This window comes from Lotus japonicus, chromosome 5, assembly GCF_012489685.1.
Source record: "Lotus japonicus ecotype B-129 chromosome 5, LjGifu_v1.2".
NCBI classification, from domain to species: Eukaryota; Viridiplantae; Streptophyta; class Magnoliopsida; order Fabales; family Fabaceae; genus Lotus; species Lotus japonicus.
The window spans coordinates 50920156-50939240 of NC_080045.1; the positions used below are offsets into that span (position 1 = coordinate 50920156).

Consider the following 19085-nt stretch of genomic DNA (forward strand, 5'->3'; position numbering starts at 1 on the left):
GTGAGTTTGTCCTATAATTGACAGTTTCTCAGGTTTAAGTTCTAACCCCAAAAACTGCTCCACTTATAAACAAAATAAAATAGAATTCTTCCATAGTAGATATTGACACTCAATTTCATTTAACTTTTCGACGATAGACAAATTACACTAATGAAATCCACGTATCGCAATCACAGCATTTTCCATCTCCCTTTTAGACTGCAAACTCAGCATTTAAATTAAGTGGTAAGAAATCTAACAAAAGGGGGGTTGGAATCATGCAACCAAATATTCATTCCTAACATTATGCAATGCGAGTTCACATGCTTGGATGCAATCAATAACCATTAAACCATTATCTACAGACTGCAGTCTTCTACTTCATGATACAAGAAATTGAGCTCAATCACTCAGACACCTAAAAAGACCTAAATTTTAATAGTTTACAGACTCTAGCATCGAAATAAATTCATTCCAGCAGCATCCACTTTCAAGCTTTATTTCAGCCTCAAAAGTTACACTATGCATCATTTATGTTACAAATTCACCCGCCGATTCAGAGAGGTCAGGCTCCTTCCGCGATCATTGCTTCAAGCTTTTCAAAGCAGCAGCAAAAACCTAAAAATGAAGAGAATATATGTGGCTATTATCTAGCATTGTATTATCAAAATTAGTGTTTTATTTCAAATGCAATCAAAGCAGGTGGCAGATATTCAAAATAGTGTTATGACATTCTCATGCACTCTTTTTATTGCAAATATAGAAATTAAGCAAGTTAATACAAGACAGATTATGTAATGCAATTATGCAAATAATTACAGCCTCACTCATGTGTAGGATGTCCTACAAGCTATGAGTGAGTCACCATGGATACATGAATGAATGAGCAGCTTCAGTTTGATAGACACGTCACATGAATTGCTATTAGATACACGATGATGGAAGAAACAGATGGAAAATGATAAAAAAAAAGACATCACTCATCTATGTTGGCTTAATAAAGGCAGAGCCTCAACTTAGATAGCTTCAATGAGGAGGATAGAAAACCACATCATCTCTCAACATGGATTAACATACCAGTTTTAATAGTTGGAAATAAATAAATCAAATTAAGCTATTAAACAATCTATCCTGGGATCAGAAACAAGTATCCACAATATTGAATGAACCGTAGATCCAATGGGCTGTCACAATAACAAATCAAATATCCTAATTAATATTGGTAAGAGCAATACAAAATCCATATAGTTCATAACAGTGTTGTCAACCTCAACTAATGGCCCGTGGAGGTCAACATAAAAAACACTATGGCAGTAAATACCCTATCTATTGTCGGTGATTTTATGGGTACTCATTAGGTCTGGATCCAATTGTCATCCCTAAGTGATACAGTAGATGCCAACTGAAACTTTTCTCTCTTTTATCTTATATTCCATTTATTCCCATTGTTTTAAGTTGTATAACTATGAAATGAGGCTTAAATTTCTGAGTTACAGAAGATATGTAATGACACAATTTACATTAAGGGTTACCTTAGATGATGGTTGAGGATACTGCCTCATATCTGCTTCAGTAACAGGAGGTTGATGGTGCTGACGGCTTCCCTCATTAAGGAGCTGAAATTTAGACAAAAAATGTTAATAACATTATTGTACAAACTTCTGCATTTAAATAACTATAAGTGAACAGTGGGGAGTGTGGATTGCTCGCACGAGATCAGAGGTTCAGACCTCCATCCGGCTATTATGCCTCAGGAACAACAGCAATTATGTAGAGGAAGAGATTGCAGACCTTATCATGTGACTGATGATGTTGTATCGAATCAGCACCGCGGGACTGATTGTGCGAACTACTTCCCTCACTCTTGTTCCTACTGCTTTCCTCTTCATGATGTGATTGCAAGGCACCATCAACAAATTTGTTATTTAACTCAGTAGATGATATACTCCCCTTTTCAATAGACTTGCCACCGGATCGTAAACTATAAGGCCTAGTAACTTCTGTCTCTGCATGATTAGCGCTCATTTTATCATGTGTGTTGTTCCAACCAGTGCTTTGGGAATTGTAATTCTTCTTTGAGTACTGAGTAGCCGCCGCTCGTGCCCCAGCTATGGCCAGACTTACACTTGATGATTTGTCCACTTCAGTTGCTTTTAAATTAGGAGTAAGGGCAGCGATACGACCCGGCCTCAGCGAAAATGGATCACGTGGATCTGGAAGTGGAAATTTCACCGGCAACGGACTATCAACTGGAGATAGACCTCTAACAGCAGCTTCATAGATCTTTGAATAAATAGAAAAATCAGCCTTGATCCCATGAAAAACCGGAAAGTAAGAGCGATTTAAAAATTAAACCACAGTACCTTCCTTTCCAAGTTATAAACACCCTGGTATCCTCGCATCTCAAATGGAATCAACAATTTCTGAATTAAGAGAGCAAAAAGCATTTGTTCAGCATAAATACATCCATAAATAGATATATTTCTTGGTCTAAGAGTTTATATCGATAACAAAGCAGTAAGAAGACACAATCACACAAACCTGTGGCTGTTCACATAGCCAGCAAAAATCAGTTTGTGCTTCCAGCCTCACCTGAGGTAAAAAGGACTTAATTAGTGAAGAGAATATTGACAACCAAGAATAAACACTTAAAACGGTCCTACTAACAAGTAATCTAAGTATATCAAGCAGAAAAAAAGGATTTTCTTAACAAAAGTACAACATTCATAGCCTGTTTGGATACCCTTTAGAAAGCACCCTACTTCAACTAAAAGTGCATCGGGATGTGTTACTTCCCGCCAAAACAAGCACTCAATACACTGATAACATAAAATGCTATAAAAATATTCTACTTGTATTCCTTAGTGAAATGGTTAGCATTCACCAAATTTAAAAATGAAAGCTTGGTAAATGGTATGATATGATATGATACCCCTTCAGGAACCATCTCCCATGAAGCTAGCTCCTCGCGTTTTAAACAACCAACCACTTCAACACAACCTGTATCAAGTTGGTAATGGGATAAAGCAAAACACCAACAACAATGATAACAGAAAATGAGGGTGTGACACTGTGACAGTGTTATCAATATTATTCATTCATAATCATACCCAATAGCCTAGAAACTGGATAATGTTGAGGAAAATTGATATCAGTGATCCCATTGAGAGCATAAATCTCCTTGTAGAAATACTCCATAGCTTGAATAGTAGACTCATCAGGGACTTTACCAGCAGCATGAATCCAAAGACGACCTTCACAAACATTAGGGTATAGAACACAAAGGGTCAATCAAGGTTTATGTTATGGTTTTTGAATTGAAACAAACAGTGAACCTGTGATTGGAGCAGGCCATGATCTTCCTTCGATGCGTTTGATTCCGTGGACGAGAAGAGAAGCCCAAGGTTGATGCATGGTTAGACATGGATTCCGGTAGTTACCGGACCTTGAATTGTTTGCCCTCATCGGTTTTGAGCACAGGGACTAAGGTTGTTCTGTGTTTTCTGGAAAAACCACGATTCCTTGTTTATGTCATTCTTTCCCAATTCTCATTGCTTTGAGCTAGAGTGGAAACCAAAGAAATTTGATTGAATAATTACCCGATATGGAATAAATCAAAAATGAAAAAAATAGATTGATATTTTCTTTAAAGTTAAGATTTTAGTTGGGGTGGGAAATCAACCGGATTGGTTCGGATTTAGGGTATTTAAGTATTCGAACTAATCAAATATGTTTGGTTTGAGTTTGGTTCGGATTTTCTGATTTTTATTTATGGACTCGAACTAAATCAATACAATCTCGATTGGATTTGTTCGGTTCGGATGGTCGGATTCGTAGTAAAAAATTATTATTTTTATATAAAAATATTTATTTTGAAATTTCCACAAAATTTATTCTAAAAACTTAAAAAATTATAAAAAAAAAATCGCAACTCCATATAATTCTACATATCCAAAAGAACAACATTCCAAGATGACATGATTCATATAATCCAACATAAAGAGACTAAAACCGGCATCTCTAATATAAATATAAATAAGAAACATAATAGTAAACTCATAAATAACTTAGTCTTAACTTAAAAAAATATTAATTAGGTCTCAGAGTATTAGTACTCTCGAAGTTTTTATTAAAACAAAATAGGCAGCAAAATGTTAAACAGCAGTGAACATGCTTTCATATCTCTTCAAATGTAAATTATGTCGTAGGCTGAAGTATTTCGGATGAAGTAAAAAAAAATCTCAATACCATTGGGTTGGTTTGGATTCATCGGTTTTATTATCACTAAGTTTGATACCCGTACCGATAGTGATCGGATGCGGTAAAAGAAATTCAAACTGAATCAATGATCCAATCTAATCCACCATAATGTGTTCGGATCAATTTGATCGGTTTCGCGGATCGAACTGTACGCGCTTACACTTCTAGATTTTAGAATTCAATTAATCCAATCCAAAATTATTTAAATTTTTTATATATATTTTTTGAATTTATTGAGTAATACACCTATAACACTTCATAACAAACAACTTGTTGGTGAATTACCCGCAGTTTGAAAGCACAATTGAGAGGATGTGTTTAAGGTCAACTACGACGATTTAGTGGTTCGGAACATAATGGGTTGGGGTTCATAACTAGTGACCACATTGGGGAAATGTTGGCTTCGGCTTCGCTTTTTCTCTAGATGTTATGGCTTCGTTCGATTGAGAATATTAATTTTTAAGATTTTTTTATAATGTATTTGCCCAAGTTCTCTTTTTTTTTAAGCGTGCTACCCTTGAGAAAAGATCAAGTGGTCAAATTGGCAATTACATCATTCTAAATTAAAATTTCTGAAGGTACCTCTTGGATCCAAATAGAGTTTGGGAATTTAAAAAATTCCTTAGCCAAGCGATCAAATGGAATTTAAAAGATTATTGTACGAATTCAACGAATTTTTTTGTAAACCAGCTAATCATATTTTATAACCATACTCAACTAGTGTTTTTTACCCGCGCATTGCACAGGAAATTTGTCTATTGTATTTGAAACATCAATCAATATTTTAAATTATAAAAAATTTAAGCTTTTCCGATGTAACATTAAAAATAAAAAATTTAAGATACTAAGAATGTAAGAGCAATCATAATAAAGATGTAGATATTTAAAGAACATAAATTCAGACACTCAATTCTAGTGCTTTGTAAGCATATACTGAATTAACTAATATAAAGTGACCCAAAAGATGAACTATCATTAAGACTTATTTTGGCTTCCAGATGTTGCATAGAAATTATATCAAAACTTATTTTTCTATGTTCGTTCCCCTCGTATGAACTTTTAATTCTTTAAACATAAATAAATATAAATTATATATGTACTAATGTTTTCTAATCTCCGCACAAAAAATTTTATCATCAAATTGAGAGTTGCCCGAAAATAAAAACATGATATTGTGTTGTATAGTATATAAATTATATCAATGGATGAGATTTTGCTGGAGGGATGATGGAGAGGGATCTGCTGGAGAGGATCCATTTCTCGGGTTTTGATGATTTCGGATTTGAATCCTCTCCATCAACATTGTCTCCTACCCCTCTCCATCAGAATTTTCAGGCATTGGATATGGTAAGAGTTGATCCAACGATACATAACTTTCAGTAAAAAATTATTAATTTCTAAATAATAAAGATGATACGGTAGTGTTTGGTCACCCCCAAATCAAACTCACTGCCTCCCAGGCCGCACTCCATTGCCTCGCCGCACCGCACTTCCCTACCTCCACGGCGACCCATCGCGCCCCCTCTAATGCATTGTAGCAAATAACGTCGCGCCGTGTCACCACCGCGTCTAATAATTTACAAAATTGTAATTATTTTTATAGGAAACTTGAACATCACATATATTATTTTTAGTGAGGAGAAGAACCCTAATTTAATTGGGAATTTGGGAAATTTGAGGTTTATTTGTTTTTTTTTTAATTAAAATAGGGTTAGTTTTGTTAATTGATTTTATTTTTGTTAATTTAATTTAATTTCCTGATGTGTAATTTAATTTTTAATTTTTATCTATTTTTAAAATCCACGTAAACATTTTTATCCCCATCAGCAATCCAAATCATCACTCGCCGGAGCTCCGGACTACGGCGAGGACCTACTCCAAACGATTTACAAAGAAGATGACCTTTAACAATAATTTTTCCAGGGACGGACCTAGATTAGACGGCGACAAAAAGACATGGACTAATATGATGCTTAACCATATTTAAAAAGTATTAATTTTGGTATCACTCCTTTATATTTTCACACCACCAAAATTTACCGCATTTTTGTTTGAAGTAACTAATTGCACCCAAAAAACAAAAATGTGTTATACAAATAACTTCTACAATCATGTTTACGGAAAAATAAAAAATGAAGGATGATATAAGAACATAAATGAGTGATACGAAAATTCAATGTCTTTGGGCTCATTTGATACACCGTATCAGACATGATAATATAAGCTTATAAAATACATTATGAGTTTATTCATTGTATGGTGTTAAAATTGTATTGTATATGTTTATCCATCAATCTACTCTTATACATTAAAATGGTTGATTATTTATAGATGTGAGTTTAGGCGCAGTAAGATTACGACGTAAAAGGTACTTGAAAATATTTAAGCTATTGCAACGGCCACCACACACTCGCCAATGTCATTGTCGTCTATGCTGCCACCGCCACCACTAGCGTCGCTGCCATCATCATCACCACCTCCTGTTGCCTTTACCACCGTCATTGTCGTCACCACCTCTTATAATAGTGTTGCCCCCGCCACCACCACTACAACTACTGTCACCACCTCTACCACTACCCTCACTGCCACCTCCATCACTGCTGCTACTACAACTACCACTCTTTGCACGACCACCATCACCGATTAACATTTCCACCACCACCACTACGCCACGCCACCACCACAACCAACTCCACCCCCACCGGGCCCCATCGCCATTATCACTGTCGTCGCCACCAAACTATCACAACAACTACCACCACCCACCAGAATGACAACTCATGTGGTAAGAGCTCGGGGACATATGAGCTGAGAAGAGGAAGTAAGGTCCCTGTCGTTCCTGCCCCTCACCCGAGGAGCAGTCACACGCTTTCTTTAGCTCCATTATTGCTTGCGCAAACAAGACTTCTAGCTCAGTTGCAGGAAATGAATGTTGTTTTTTCTAGCTAGCATTGCTAACAAGAAAAGAAAGAGGGTAGCTACCTGTCTTTGACCTACCCCGTTCGTTCGCATTGGGAAGCTCACTCCTTGTGTCAGGGCTTGTTAGATTTTCTCAGCCCCGTCGGTACGCTTGACCAAAAATTAAATCCCTAGAGGGGAAATTTGGCCGATAAGAAAACTATTCACCGCCACCTCTACCAAACCTATAATTGAATCAATTTAAACGATATAATAAATTATACTGATCAAACGCTGGTTTATATTAAATTTTTATCATACATAATTTTATTTTATGAAGTCATATCTTATACTATCCTACTCAATGAGATAGTTGAGCCCATTTAAAACCTTTTGAAGCACAACATGTCGTTATCCTTTTTTGAATTCAAACATGTCCACATACAGAATGAATAAAAGTTCACAAAAATATTATCGATTATTTTTTCTTGTTCTAACTTGTTCATAAAATGAGAATCAACTTATTATTAATTATTAATTTCTAGTGGGTATCCATAGCTGTTCAACACTTCGTCTTATAAATAAGTGGTTAACAATTCAATTTTCAACTCTTGCGTGATGAATTTTTTTTTATCAATCAAACCCTTAGTGCTTGGTGCGCTAATTAACGATATGACAAGAGATTAATCTCACGACCGTGAGATATATGTGGTGGGAAGATATCTCAATTAACAAAGAAAATGAATTTACTAGGTCAGCAAGGGCAAAGGGATGAACCCTAATTATAATAATCCTTCCTGCTAGATTACATTACATATTCATTCATTCTAATTATAACCTAACCTAACCTAAAATCAAAACGCTCTTCTCTTCTCTCCTCTTCATGAAGCCGTGAAGAATGTCCGAACCTTCCCCTCTGTAAACCTCAAACAACACCACCTCTCTCTGCTACCAACAGCGACTGCGATTTTCGGTCATCCTCTCCACGAGGCATGTTCTTCTCTCACCTCTCTTCATTTTTCCTTTCATTATCATCATCGTCGTGTTCAAATCCTGTAAACACGTTGACTTTTTTCATCTAATTCTTTTGCGGTGTTGTGTAGAGGGGAAGAGATGGACCAGGCAGTTTTGGATGACATAATCAATCGCCTCCTTGAAGTTCGTGGCCGTCCCGGGAAGCAGGTGCAGCTCTCGGAATCGGAGATCCGCCAGCTCTGTGCCGCTGCCAGAGAGATTTTCTTGCACCAGCCTAATTTGTTGGAGCTTGAAGCACCTATTAAGATTTGCGGTAATTTTTCTCCTTTTTGATGAATTGGGTATGCTAATTTTGTTGCTTTAGTTTTAATCTCTCCTACCCGCGATTAGTTTGTTGCGTGATATCGCGTTTGAGCATTGGATTGGATGATATTTACTAGAATTATGATGTTTTGCTTGGTTAAAATTGGAGTGGTTTTTGTTTTTTTTTTTGATGTTTGGTTATGATCTGAGTGCTTGTCCTTGTTTCCTAAGTACATGTTTGCCTTCAATTTTACTGCCTAAATGGCATGCCCGTTTTGTTTTTATGTTATATGGTGTATGCATATTGTCTCAGTAGTGAAGTTTGTTGAAGATAAATTTGACTAAGTTTGTCTAATGGTCCTTCCACTTTCCCTGGTAATTTGTAAATTAAGAAGAATGACTAAAAATCTGATAATCAAAAAAGATGATGTGTTTGTTAGCTGATCTATGATGAGAGTTCGTGTGTGATGTTGCTCAAAGGGGATGAGGCAAAACAGTTTTGCCAGCTGAGGTAAAAGAGTTTTGACTTGTTTTAACTTCAAATTATCTTTAAAAGAGTTTCTGAAACAAGTTGTATAGTTGGTACTTTGAAAATGCTTTCCATGATATGCAATGCTCGTATTTTCATAGTAACTCGTCTTGTGGTGTCTAGTTCAGATGTTTCAAGTGTACATAAAATGGTATTCTTATTTGCTAAGATGCAATGAGCCAAAATATGCATTCTCTTGTTCCTATGAGAAACTCGACTTTCAAAAATGATGTATCATAAACCTTTTAGATTTCACAAGTTACCAACTTTATTATCTCACGGCCAAGAGTAATGTATCTCTCATTTTAAGATTGTCAGATATAAGTCAAACTTTTTGGACACAGAAAATTTGATTTCTTCTGTACAAAAAGATCTGAGACTTTCAGCCCATTTCTTCTTTATGCATCATGTTATTTTTGCCAGTCAAGCCAGGGTTTTTGACGAATGACAGTCTTATTCAGTTATTTTTGAATTCTAAGGGTAACAATTTTAAGGATATATTCTCCAACAGGGCCTCAGGTCAACACCATTTTTTGTGTGTGTGGAGGTCCTGGAGGACAAAATGAAGCAAGAAAATTTGTTTGATGAATACCATCTGGCAACGTATGTGACCAGCAATAATAAATGTGTAAAATAAAACTGTTACTGTTGATGTAGAGTTAGGCCTCCCAAATTCTTTTAGTTACTATGTTTCAAATTTCCTTCAATTGGTGTTGCATTTGTCTTCTTTTCCCATTTTTAGATTTTTATCTACTATTTTTTTTAATGTTTTTAAATCTTTTATTTTATTTACTTTTGGTGCTGACAAGTTGCTAATTGAGGAGTTTATATTCTTGAAACCAAATAGTAATTCTGGTAGCAGTTATTTGAAATGATAAAACTTTAACCAAGATATAGAATATTCATGTACAACTAATTATGTAATATCTGGTGATTGACGAGTATATGCTCATGAATTCAAATAATAATTCTTCCAGAACAGTTATTTGAAATAAAAAAAAAAATGTGAGATAGGAGTGAACAATATCAGATGTTGCTTGAATCTGGTGCAGCCTTGTAGAGTCGGGCATCACATTGTTTTTGCACATGATGTTCTTCATTTACACAGTCGATCTACTATAGTCCTTGGTGTTATATACCACATTATATTACGCTATATTATTGTTGGCAGAATAGAAAAATATTTTGTTTATGGAATAATTGATTTCTTCATTTTGTTGATCTTTTAGGTGATGTACACGGTCAATATTCTGATCTTCTAAGGCTTTTTGAGTATGGTGGATTGCCTCCTGAGTCCAACTACTTGTTTTTGGGGGATTATGTGGATCGAGGGAAGCAGAGTTTAGAAACAATATGCCTTCTCCTAGCATATAAAGTAAAATATTCTGAGAATTTTTTCCTTTTGCGGGGAAACCATGAATGTGCTTCTATAAACCGTATATATGGATTTTATGATGAGTGTAAAAGAAGGTTCAATGTAAGGTTGTGGAAGGTATTTACAGATTGCTTTAATTGCCTGCCTGTGGCAGCCCTCATTGATGAAAAGATTTTGTGTATGCACGGGGGACTTTCTCCCGACTTAAATAACTTGGATCAGATTAGAAATCTTCAGCGGCCAACTGATGTGCCTGATACAGGTTTGCTTTGTGATCTCCTGTGGTCAGATCCAAGCAAAGAAATTCAGGGTTGGGGAATGAATGACAGGGGAGTTTCATATACATTTGGTGCTGATAAGGTCTCTGAGTTTCTTCAGAAACATGATTTGGATCTTATTTGTCGAGCTCATCAGGTTAAACTCCTGCCTTTGGTTCTGAATGTGTTACTGGGTCTTCTGGGTTGTGTTTTATTCCCATTTCTATGATATGAAATTTACTTCCAAAAGTCCTAATCTGTTTATCAGGATTATTATAATAGATTTATTTATGTGAACTTAGAATTACTGTGTACCACAAATTTATGCACTGAGGATGAACTTCTCCCTTCAAATGTCATTTATAGCTGTGATGCGCAATTTTGTACATTCGTGTATTTATATCGATGGATAGTATGTATCAATCAGTTGTGCTCTAAAACTTAAATTGGATTACTATGTTTTGAGCAGGTGGTGGAGGATGGATATGAGTTCTTTGCTAATCGACAGCTTGTAACAATATTTTCAGCACCTAATTACTGTGGGGAGTTTGACAATGCTGGTGCAATGATGAGTGTTGATGAGACACTAATGTGCTCTTTTCAAATATTAAAGCCAGCTGATAAAAAAGCTAAGCTCAACTTTGGAAGTACAACCACTACTAAACCAGGAAACTCTCCTGCCGGTGTAAAGGTAGGGATATAGTTTATTTTCTGATACAATGCATACACAAAATCAGGAGGTACATATTTTATTGCATGTGCATGAGATATATGTAGATATTTGTGAATTTTGACCTTCACATTGAATTGGCAATTACATGCATGGTGACTGTTTTTTGGTTTATGGCTGGGATTCGATTTGTTTTGGTGTCATGGAGGATAAATTACAGTAAGTGTATGGTCATGCTTCCTAAAATCCAGTTTATTTATTGCTTTTGCCTTCAAAATGTAATTCTCAGCATAGATGCTTGTTATTAGCATGGAGATTATGTGACTAGCTTTTGAACCAGACCTTTCCTGTTTTCTGGGGTTTTTCTTTCTTCTTTTTTCATGATAAATATTTTTCCGGTGTACTGTTTATTTCGTGATTTTGTGGGATATCCATTGATTTAACAATTTCTGGTATAATTTAGGATTATTGGAATGATCTGATTTTATGTGATAGTTGATTGGCTGAAAACCATTTCTAAGGTCTATGAAAGAAAATGTTGAAGATCCACAGGGGACCATAAACCCATAAGTCAGTTACAGAGAATTTCAGAGGCTGTTTAACCGTTTTAAGTAATAACGGCTGATTAGTTAGCTGCTTAAGAATAAATATTTGAAGACAAGAGGAGGGTATCACTGATATTGGTGTGAATTGTGGAGAGTTATACGTTCGAAGAGCAGGAGTAGAGGTTCAAGACGCTCGAGTTACTGAAGAGCTTTCTTCAGAAACTGGGGGCAAACCATAACATGGGTGGTGGCTTGTGGAATTTCACCCAGGGAGTGGACGCAATGCGAAATGAATCTGAAGGAGAAAGAACAGTGGGGGAATCAGCAGAGTGATGGCATAAACTGAAGATTGCACATTTGATGGAGAAGACAAGGTCGTGGATGGGGGGTCCAAACATAAGAGAGCTACTTTCAGATGAGAGAAGCCACAGAAGGGGAGAAGGTGCAGGCTGCAACGGGGGCTTTACAAGGGCCAGACTCAGCTCCTTCCATTGGTGGAAATCTTGCAGTCCTAAACGTTATTGGGAGTAGTTTCAGGTTGCAGTGATAGAGAGGTTCCAACCCTTGATGTTGCTGAGCCTATTTGTGGCTTTATTTTCATTGAAGCAGGTGGGGTGAGTAGTGGATTATGTGATGAAATTTGAGAAGTATGTGGGCATAGTGAAAGGAGCAAAGGACTTGAAGATCATTATGGATATCTTCTTAAATGGGTTAAAAGAAGTAGTTGGGGCTGACGTGAAAATGTACGAACCAAAATCCTTTACAGCCATGGTCAAGAAGGCTCTCATGGTGGAGGGGGAGTAGAATAAAGCTGTGGCCATGGTAGGTCTGTTCAATGGGGTAGGATCTAACAATTCACATAGCTTTTATGGTAGGTCAAGAACAGTTTCAGTAGGGTCAAAAGCGGTGCCCAGGTTAGTGAAAGAGCTATGGTAGGGTCAGCTGTAAGTTTCAGTAAAAATAGAAGTTAAGGTGGACTAGACACAGGAAGAAAGGGGATACAAAAGACTCAGATGATGAAATCCAGAAGTTTGTGAAAAGGAGAATGTTTTAGAGGTGGGAGAATTTGGGGTCTGATCATTATGCAAAAACAAACAATTCCAAGCATGTTATTGGACGAAGGAGGTGAAGAAATTAAAGGAGCTATGGGCGGAACAAGTGAAGAAGATACTCTCCAACTCTATGCATAGCATAGTAGGATTCACTACTTGAAGGTCTTGAAAGGTTGGGGCGTGTTAGGTAACAGATAGGTGACTGTTAGTGGATTGTGGTGCCACCCATAACTTCATAGCATCCAGTCTCACGGAGGATTAGGGCTAAAGGTTACCAATACTCCTGCATACTTTGTGGAGGTGGGGGGCTGTAATAAGGCGAAATGTCAAGGAATTTGTAAGGGAGTCAAGCTGCAATTGCAATAACAAATTCAATAGGGTTTCTTCCTTTTTAGCCTGGTGGGTCAGATATCAGGTTTTGTGGCTAGTTCAGAAGATGTAAAGGCCAACTTCGATAATGACAATGAAAGTTAAGGTTGGAAGGGAAGAAGAAACTGTAGATTAGAGGGAACCAGCTCTGTCTAGGTCTGCAGCCTCTGCACAACTGCTACTCTTAAAATAAAGATCTGAAGGTAAAAAAGGGGAGGGTATCACTTGTCTTGGTGGGAATTGTGGGGTTACTGGGTCTCTCAAATGCTTAGCGCATTCTTGGGTCCCTCTTGATCAATAAAACTCCTATCTTTTCTGACTAGTTCTACAAGAAAACAATTGGGGGATCGAATTGAGCAATGGAAAGAGTTACATACATGAAGCTTTTCAAATGAGAACTCTGAAGAATCCAAGCCATTTCGTGAATCAATTGTTTGAAATGCTCTCCCCCATAATTATGGATTTTGTTGCATTTTGATAGAACTCAGAAAATCAGCAGTAGTTTATTGATAGAACCCTAATTCCCAATTGGGGATTAGGGGAAAGATACATGAGAGAGATGCCAAACGCCCTCTCTAACCCTAGAAAGAGAACCACTTCTCTCTCTAAACCCAATTCCTAACTGAATACCAAGATACCCCTAACTCTCTAATGTCGGTTATTTATAGGCTACATGCCTCAATAACATTCTAACTAACTCACTAAGTATAACTAACTAACTAACCCCTAACCTTGAGTTCCTATCACATTCATTTTGTAATATGTGTAGGAGTTTGTGTTAGTTGCAGAGCGCTTAACCAATTTCCTTACCCATCACTTAATCTAGGCTTGTCCATGTTTTCTTTTCTTTTTTTCTTTTTTTTCACACTATTTAATTTACCAAATATGTTTCTCTAAGTTTGTCCTTCTCGCTGCGTTGCAGTCTTTCCTTGGTGCAAAAGTATGAAGTTAATTTTGGTGAAAAGGTTGCTGCCACAACTGGTCAGCTTGGTCATGACTCTTGAAGATGTAGTAGTTGCAACTTGCAAGATAAGGAAATTTGAGTTCCATTTGCTCTCCTATGATGATATTCTGGAATTGTAAAAACAAAGGGAAACACCATGATGAACTATGTAGACCATTGTTTTTAATCATTTCGTGATGGACAAACCATAATCTCCTCCATGTTTTCTTTGTACACTAATGTTGTTCTGAGTTGTAAGCTTCTCAAGCAGTAATGCATGCATCTGCATCTGTTGCTGAATCTAATAAAAAATACTCATACGATTGGTGGCTTATGGCAGTTGTGAAGCTGGTAAAAAAAACCCCAAAGGTTGGTCGAGTCTCCTTGTTAAGTGTTTGATATTCAATTTTGCTTGTGGAAATCCTGTGTTAATCGGGGTCGTATAAACTTAATTCGCATGAGATACAAGTTCTCACCTTTTTGTTGGCTATTGCTTTGCGATAACAACCCTTGGATTCATGTTCTCAAATATCCTGCCCAGCTTGTGTCACAATTTACAACAGCTCTATTGGCCCCCGGATGGGGAAGTCTCAAACTATAAAGGTTGTGCTGAGGTGAATGAATGTGCTTGCACTGAAAATTGGCCAATCTGACTTGCACAGTGCTGAAGACTTGAATTTCCCCTTGAATGTGTGTATACTCGTCCTAAAACTGTGACAGTCCATCATAACATATGACTTTTTCAGAATTCGAACTTGTGTCATTATTTTTACGAGGATATAGTTTGTTCACCACTAAACTAACACCTTATGAGTGAACTGCTAGTAAAATCAGTCATAAAAAATGTATTTGCTCGTTTACTTCTATGTTTGATTGGCTGCAGGCTAGTTATATTTAATTTTGTTTCCTACATCTTTCCAGGATTTGCAAATAAATAAGCTCTAAAAATGGCATAGAGACGAACAAAATGGTGAGTTCTAATAGAGTGGCAAATATCAGCCCAAATATAATATAAGACACATGATGATTTATTTACTTTTGGGTTCAAACACATGTCAATAGGGATGAATCTCTCAAGTTTGGGCTTAAAAACCCAATAATTTCAACCCCTTCTCAAGAACTGTTGACACTTCCTCAAGAACCGTTGGCAACAAGTGAATAGTCCATTGGACACAACGAGCGATCAGTATCTGCAATAGGACACTACGTTGTTCCAAAATGCTGCACACAAACCTTACTTGCCGCAATATGTTACAAATATTCAACAGTAATAATTTTAGTTCGTATATATAGTGTATTGTACAGAGTTTTAACCTGTATGCTTTGTATTTCAGTTATGTTCTTAAGTAAACATCATAGGAGCGGGCATTGAGACCTGATTCAGCAATAGACCACCCCAACTCAACTAGCAAAGTATATGAATAGCATAGCAAAGGACCGATTGAATTACACGAGCACGAGTGCACGACGACATCAAGTCAAGTGTGCGCTCAAAAGCTCCACTTAAAATACTTCCCTCACTCTTATAGAGACTCTGAACTTAGACTCGTGTGAGGTACAATTTTTATTTTTTCCGCAAACATAAAATGGGAATGTAATTTCCTACGCACTTAGTTTGCGGAATCTTAATTCAAATGTTTCACATATTTATAAGTTGCGCCACTTTTTTACCACAAAGTCAACTACGGTTTGTTTTGTTCAACAGTATTACCGCAAACTAATTTGTGGTACATCGATGTCGCACTTTCTGTCGTCCAAATGTTGCTGGATGAGAGATCCATATTCAGAACGCATGAATCAATACGAACAAGACAATGCAAAAGAATAATTTTGGTTACTTGTTTTTGTTTTTATAGAAATCACTAAAACTGTAAAATTTGTAATTACTTTTGTCAGAATAAGGTTACATTGTGGTTATGGTTGTTTAAAACGTAGAGGGTATGATTTGCGTTTTAGACTTTGCAAAGAAACAAGAAAAAAATATTTTGCACTTAAATGTGCACAATAATGTTTATGCAAATTGCAATTATGCTTGCGGTAATAAAAAAAAATATGTTGCAGTTAAAAACGAGGAAATGAAAAATTACTGCCGTTTAATTTGCGGAACACATTTTAATATTCTCAAACATTTGCGAAACAATTTTTTAAATAATAATCCTGTAAATACAAAGTGTGGAAAAAGTATTTTTGGAAAGAAGATGACATGAAGATGAAGATGTAATGGGTGACATAAAAATGAATGTCCAAAATAATTTTAAATTTAAAATGATAAATAATTGAGAATAATATTTTCTTCTGAGCTCTAACAACACTGAAAAAACAAAATATTAAATAGAAACGTATCAATCATACTTCTAGGATATCACCTGCTCTCATCAGTCGTTATATGCATTCTTTATAGAATATTTCAATATCAAAATATGCTGCGACTCGTACTTTAATATTTTCTGAAAGGGAGATATTTTAAAAAAGAAGAAAACGTTAATTGGAATCATCGTCATTTCTTCATTTTAAATTGCTACACCATTGTTTCAGCCCATGGTTTCAGTGCTATAATTGAATTTCACTCATTTTATTATATTTTTGTCCATGTCTGATGACTCCCACACAAGTTAAAAATTGACAAGGATGAGCTGTGTTTTCTCTATTATTGCTCTGTGCTGGTGTCTTATTGAGATAACACATGTACTTAAATTTAGGTATGAATTGCATTCATAGTTCTTCAAATAATCAATAATTGAAAATGTAACCTTCAGTGTCTTCTTGTCTTGTCCATGGCTTGACTACTAGATGGTCACAAGAAGACTGGTAACCATAACAACTACTTCAGCTCACACACCTCATAAGCATCGGCCAGAACCTTAGATGTTCATTTTGGAATTGTTGTCCATTGTTTATGTTAGAAATCTTACAGTTTAATTCTGAGGATGACATATACCCTTAAAATAATGACCATTTTGATATTTGGGGTCGACATTAATGATCCTATCCACTTTGCTTGGACTGAAATAGCACATTAGAGGCAATTAGAAGCAATCTTTCACATGGGTAGGGCCATGCTCAGCACTTGGGACATGTGGTGGGTTTAACTTTTAACATTTGGCACCTTTGTGCAATTATTGCTATAAAAAAATTAGTACTAATTACTTATAACTAGAAATTATACCCGTGCGTTGCACGGGTTTATTTATAATATTTTAAAAATTATATATGATTATTATAGTTTTAAGAAATATATAAATATGTTTAATTATAAAATATAATATTTAAATAATAATGGAGGTGAGGCATTTCATTGAGTAGAATTATAGTTGTCTAAATCTAAATAATTAATATTACTCAAATTTGATAATTGACTTTTTTTAAAAAAGAAACCTTATTGAAACGCAATAAAAATGAGAAAAACTTTCTCATTTATATAATTACATTGGATCATAACAAACTCATATCTGTTGTTCCCTACCACACCCTTGATTTGCCAAAAAGTTTGTCATAGTGTTTTCCTGACTCAATACATGCACCACACCAACACACTGAATTATAGACATCAGATGATCTATATGATTAAATACATGTTCCAATTTCCATGACCTCCTATCTACCATAGACGTACTCACCCAACCACTGAGGAAGAATCACTCTCAACTACCACATTTGAAAATTTAAATTGTTGGAAAAATAACAAAGCATGTAACACTGCTTGAACCTTCGTCAAAAGCCCACAACATTCCAGTTCCTTTTGCAAAGTAACCTAACAAATCTCCTCCTTGATCCCTCAAAATCCCGCCAATACCACTCACCACTGGGTTCCCTTTCAACGCCTCATCTACATTAAACTTCAAAACAGTTTCTAGTTATGGCTCCCAATACACTCTTTGTGGCATCTTTTATTTTCGTGACCATTTAATACGCTCAAAGCCTCTAGCTAGCAAACTGTTCCAAATCATAAACAATCATTCCACTTCCCCTTGACCCACCAAAACACACAAACCAAGCAATAGTCTCATATATGTTGAAGAGAAACAATATTGTTATTAAACACGCATGCATTTCTCTCTAGTAATTGATATTAAATAATTAGCACTGAAGTAGTCTTAATATTTTATTCATTTAAAAATATAGAAATCATTATGTGAATTTGAAATATATTAAATCAAGTAATAAGTTTTTAATATCATAAATAAGTTATAATGACATATTTTTTTACACTTTATATCCACAATAAAGTAATTTTAACTTTTAAAATTACAATAAGAAATGATTTTATCAGTGTAAAGAATTATTTATTAAATTTAAATTTATTCAACTCTGGTTATAGTTATTTTACTCTGTTATTATTTCTCAAGTCATTTCTACTAATATATAATAAATAAAAAATTATATTTGAAGAATTTTTTCAACGAATACACATATTATAGTTAATGGTAAATACTCATAGAGCGACTTTTTATTTAAAGACTACTTTTTCTTAATTATTTTTAATAAATATTATTTTATTATAATTAATTTTAACTCTCAGTATTTTTTGTATAAAAAATATTACTTGGTTCTATTTTAATTTTCTTCCCTTCAATTTATGATTGATAATTAATATTCTAACATTTTTTAATTAATATTGAATAAACCATTTTTTTATAAGCAACTGCAATTTATAATTAATAGTTAATACAACTAATACAAACATGAGTATTTTATTATCTAATGTATTTTATATTTTTACTATTTAATATATAATACTTTCATATATATGATTTAATGTAGTTTTTTTTTATAGTTGATGAATTATTTTCTGAAATGAAGAAATAATAAATGAGTAATGTAAAAAACAAATTCAAAATTTAGTTTATAATTTTATTATTTAGTATAGGTAGCTAAATAGTCTCTAGTTAATTTCTTTCAGTTTTCAATATTTATATTTAATGTATTTAAT

At 35.1% G+C, this 19085-nt stretch overlaps 2 protein-coding genes across 2 annotated transcripts; one reads left to right on the forward strand and one right to left on the reverse strand.

Moving 5' to 3' along the window:
* Positions 1-249: 249 nt before the first annotated feature.
* LOC130717016 (uncharacterized) lies at positions 250-3560 on the reverse strand. Its single transcript, XM_057567104.1, has 8 exons — positions 3315-3560; positions 3090-3233; positions 2912-2979; positions 2521-2571; positions 2343-2402; positions 1771-2262; positions 1512-1595; positions 250-597 (listed from the first exon to the last, which is right to left on the reverse strand). The coding sequence occupies exons 1-8, from the start codon at positions 3442-3444 to the stop codon at positions 562-564; spliced, it is 1065 nt and encodes a 354-aa protein (XP_057423087.1). The 5' UTR covers positions 3445-3560; the 3' UTR covers positions 250-561.
* A 4375-nt stretch (positions 3561-7935) lies between these two features.
* Positions 7936-14489, forward strand: LOC130717017 (serine/threonine-protein phosphatase PP1-like). The gene is made up of 5 exons (XM_057567105.1): positions 7936-8127; positions 8241-8425; positions 10174-10733; positions 11046-11267; positions 14135-14489. The coding sequence occupies exons 2-5, from the start codon at positions 8251-8253 to the stop codon at positions 14156-14158; spliced, it is 981 nt and encodes a 326-aa protein (XP_057423088.1). The 5' UTR covers positions 7936-8127; positions 8241-8250; the 3' UTR covers positions 14159-14489.
* Positions 14490-19085: the final 4596 nt, after the last annotated feature.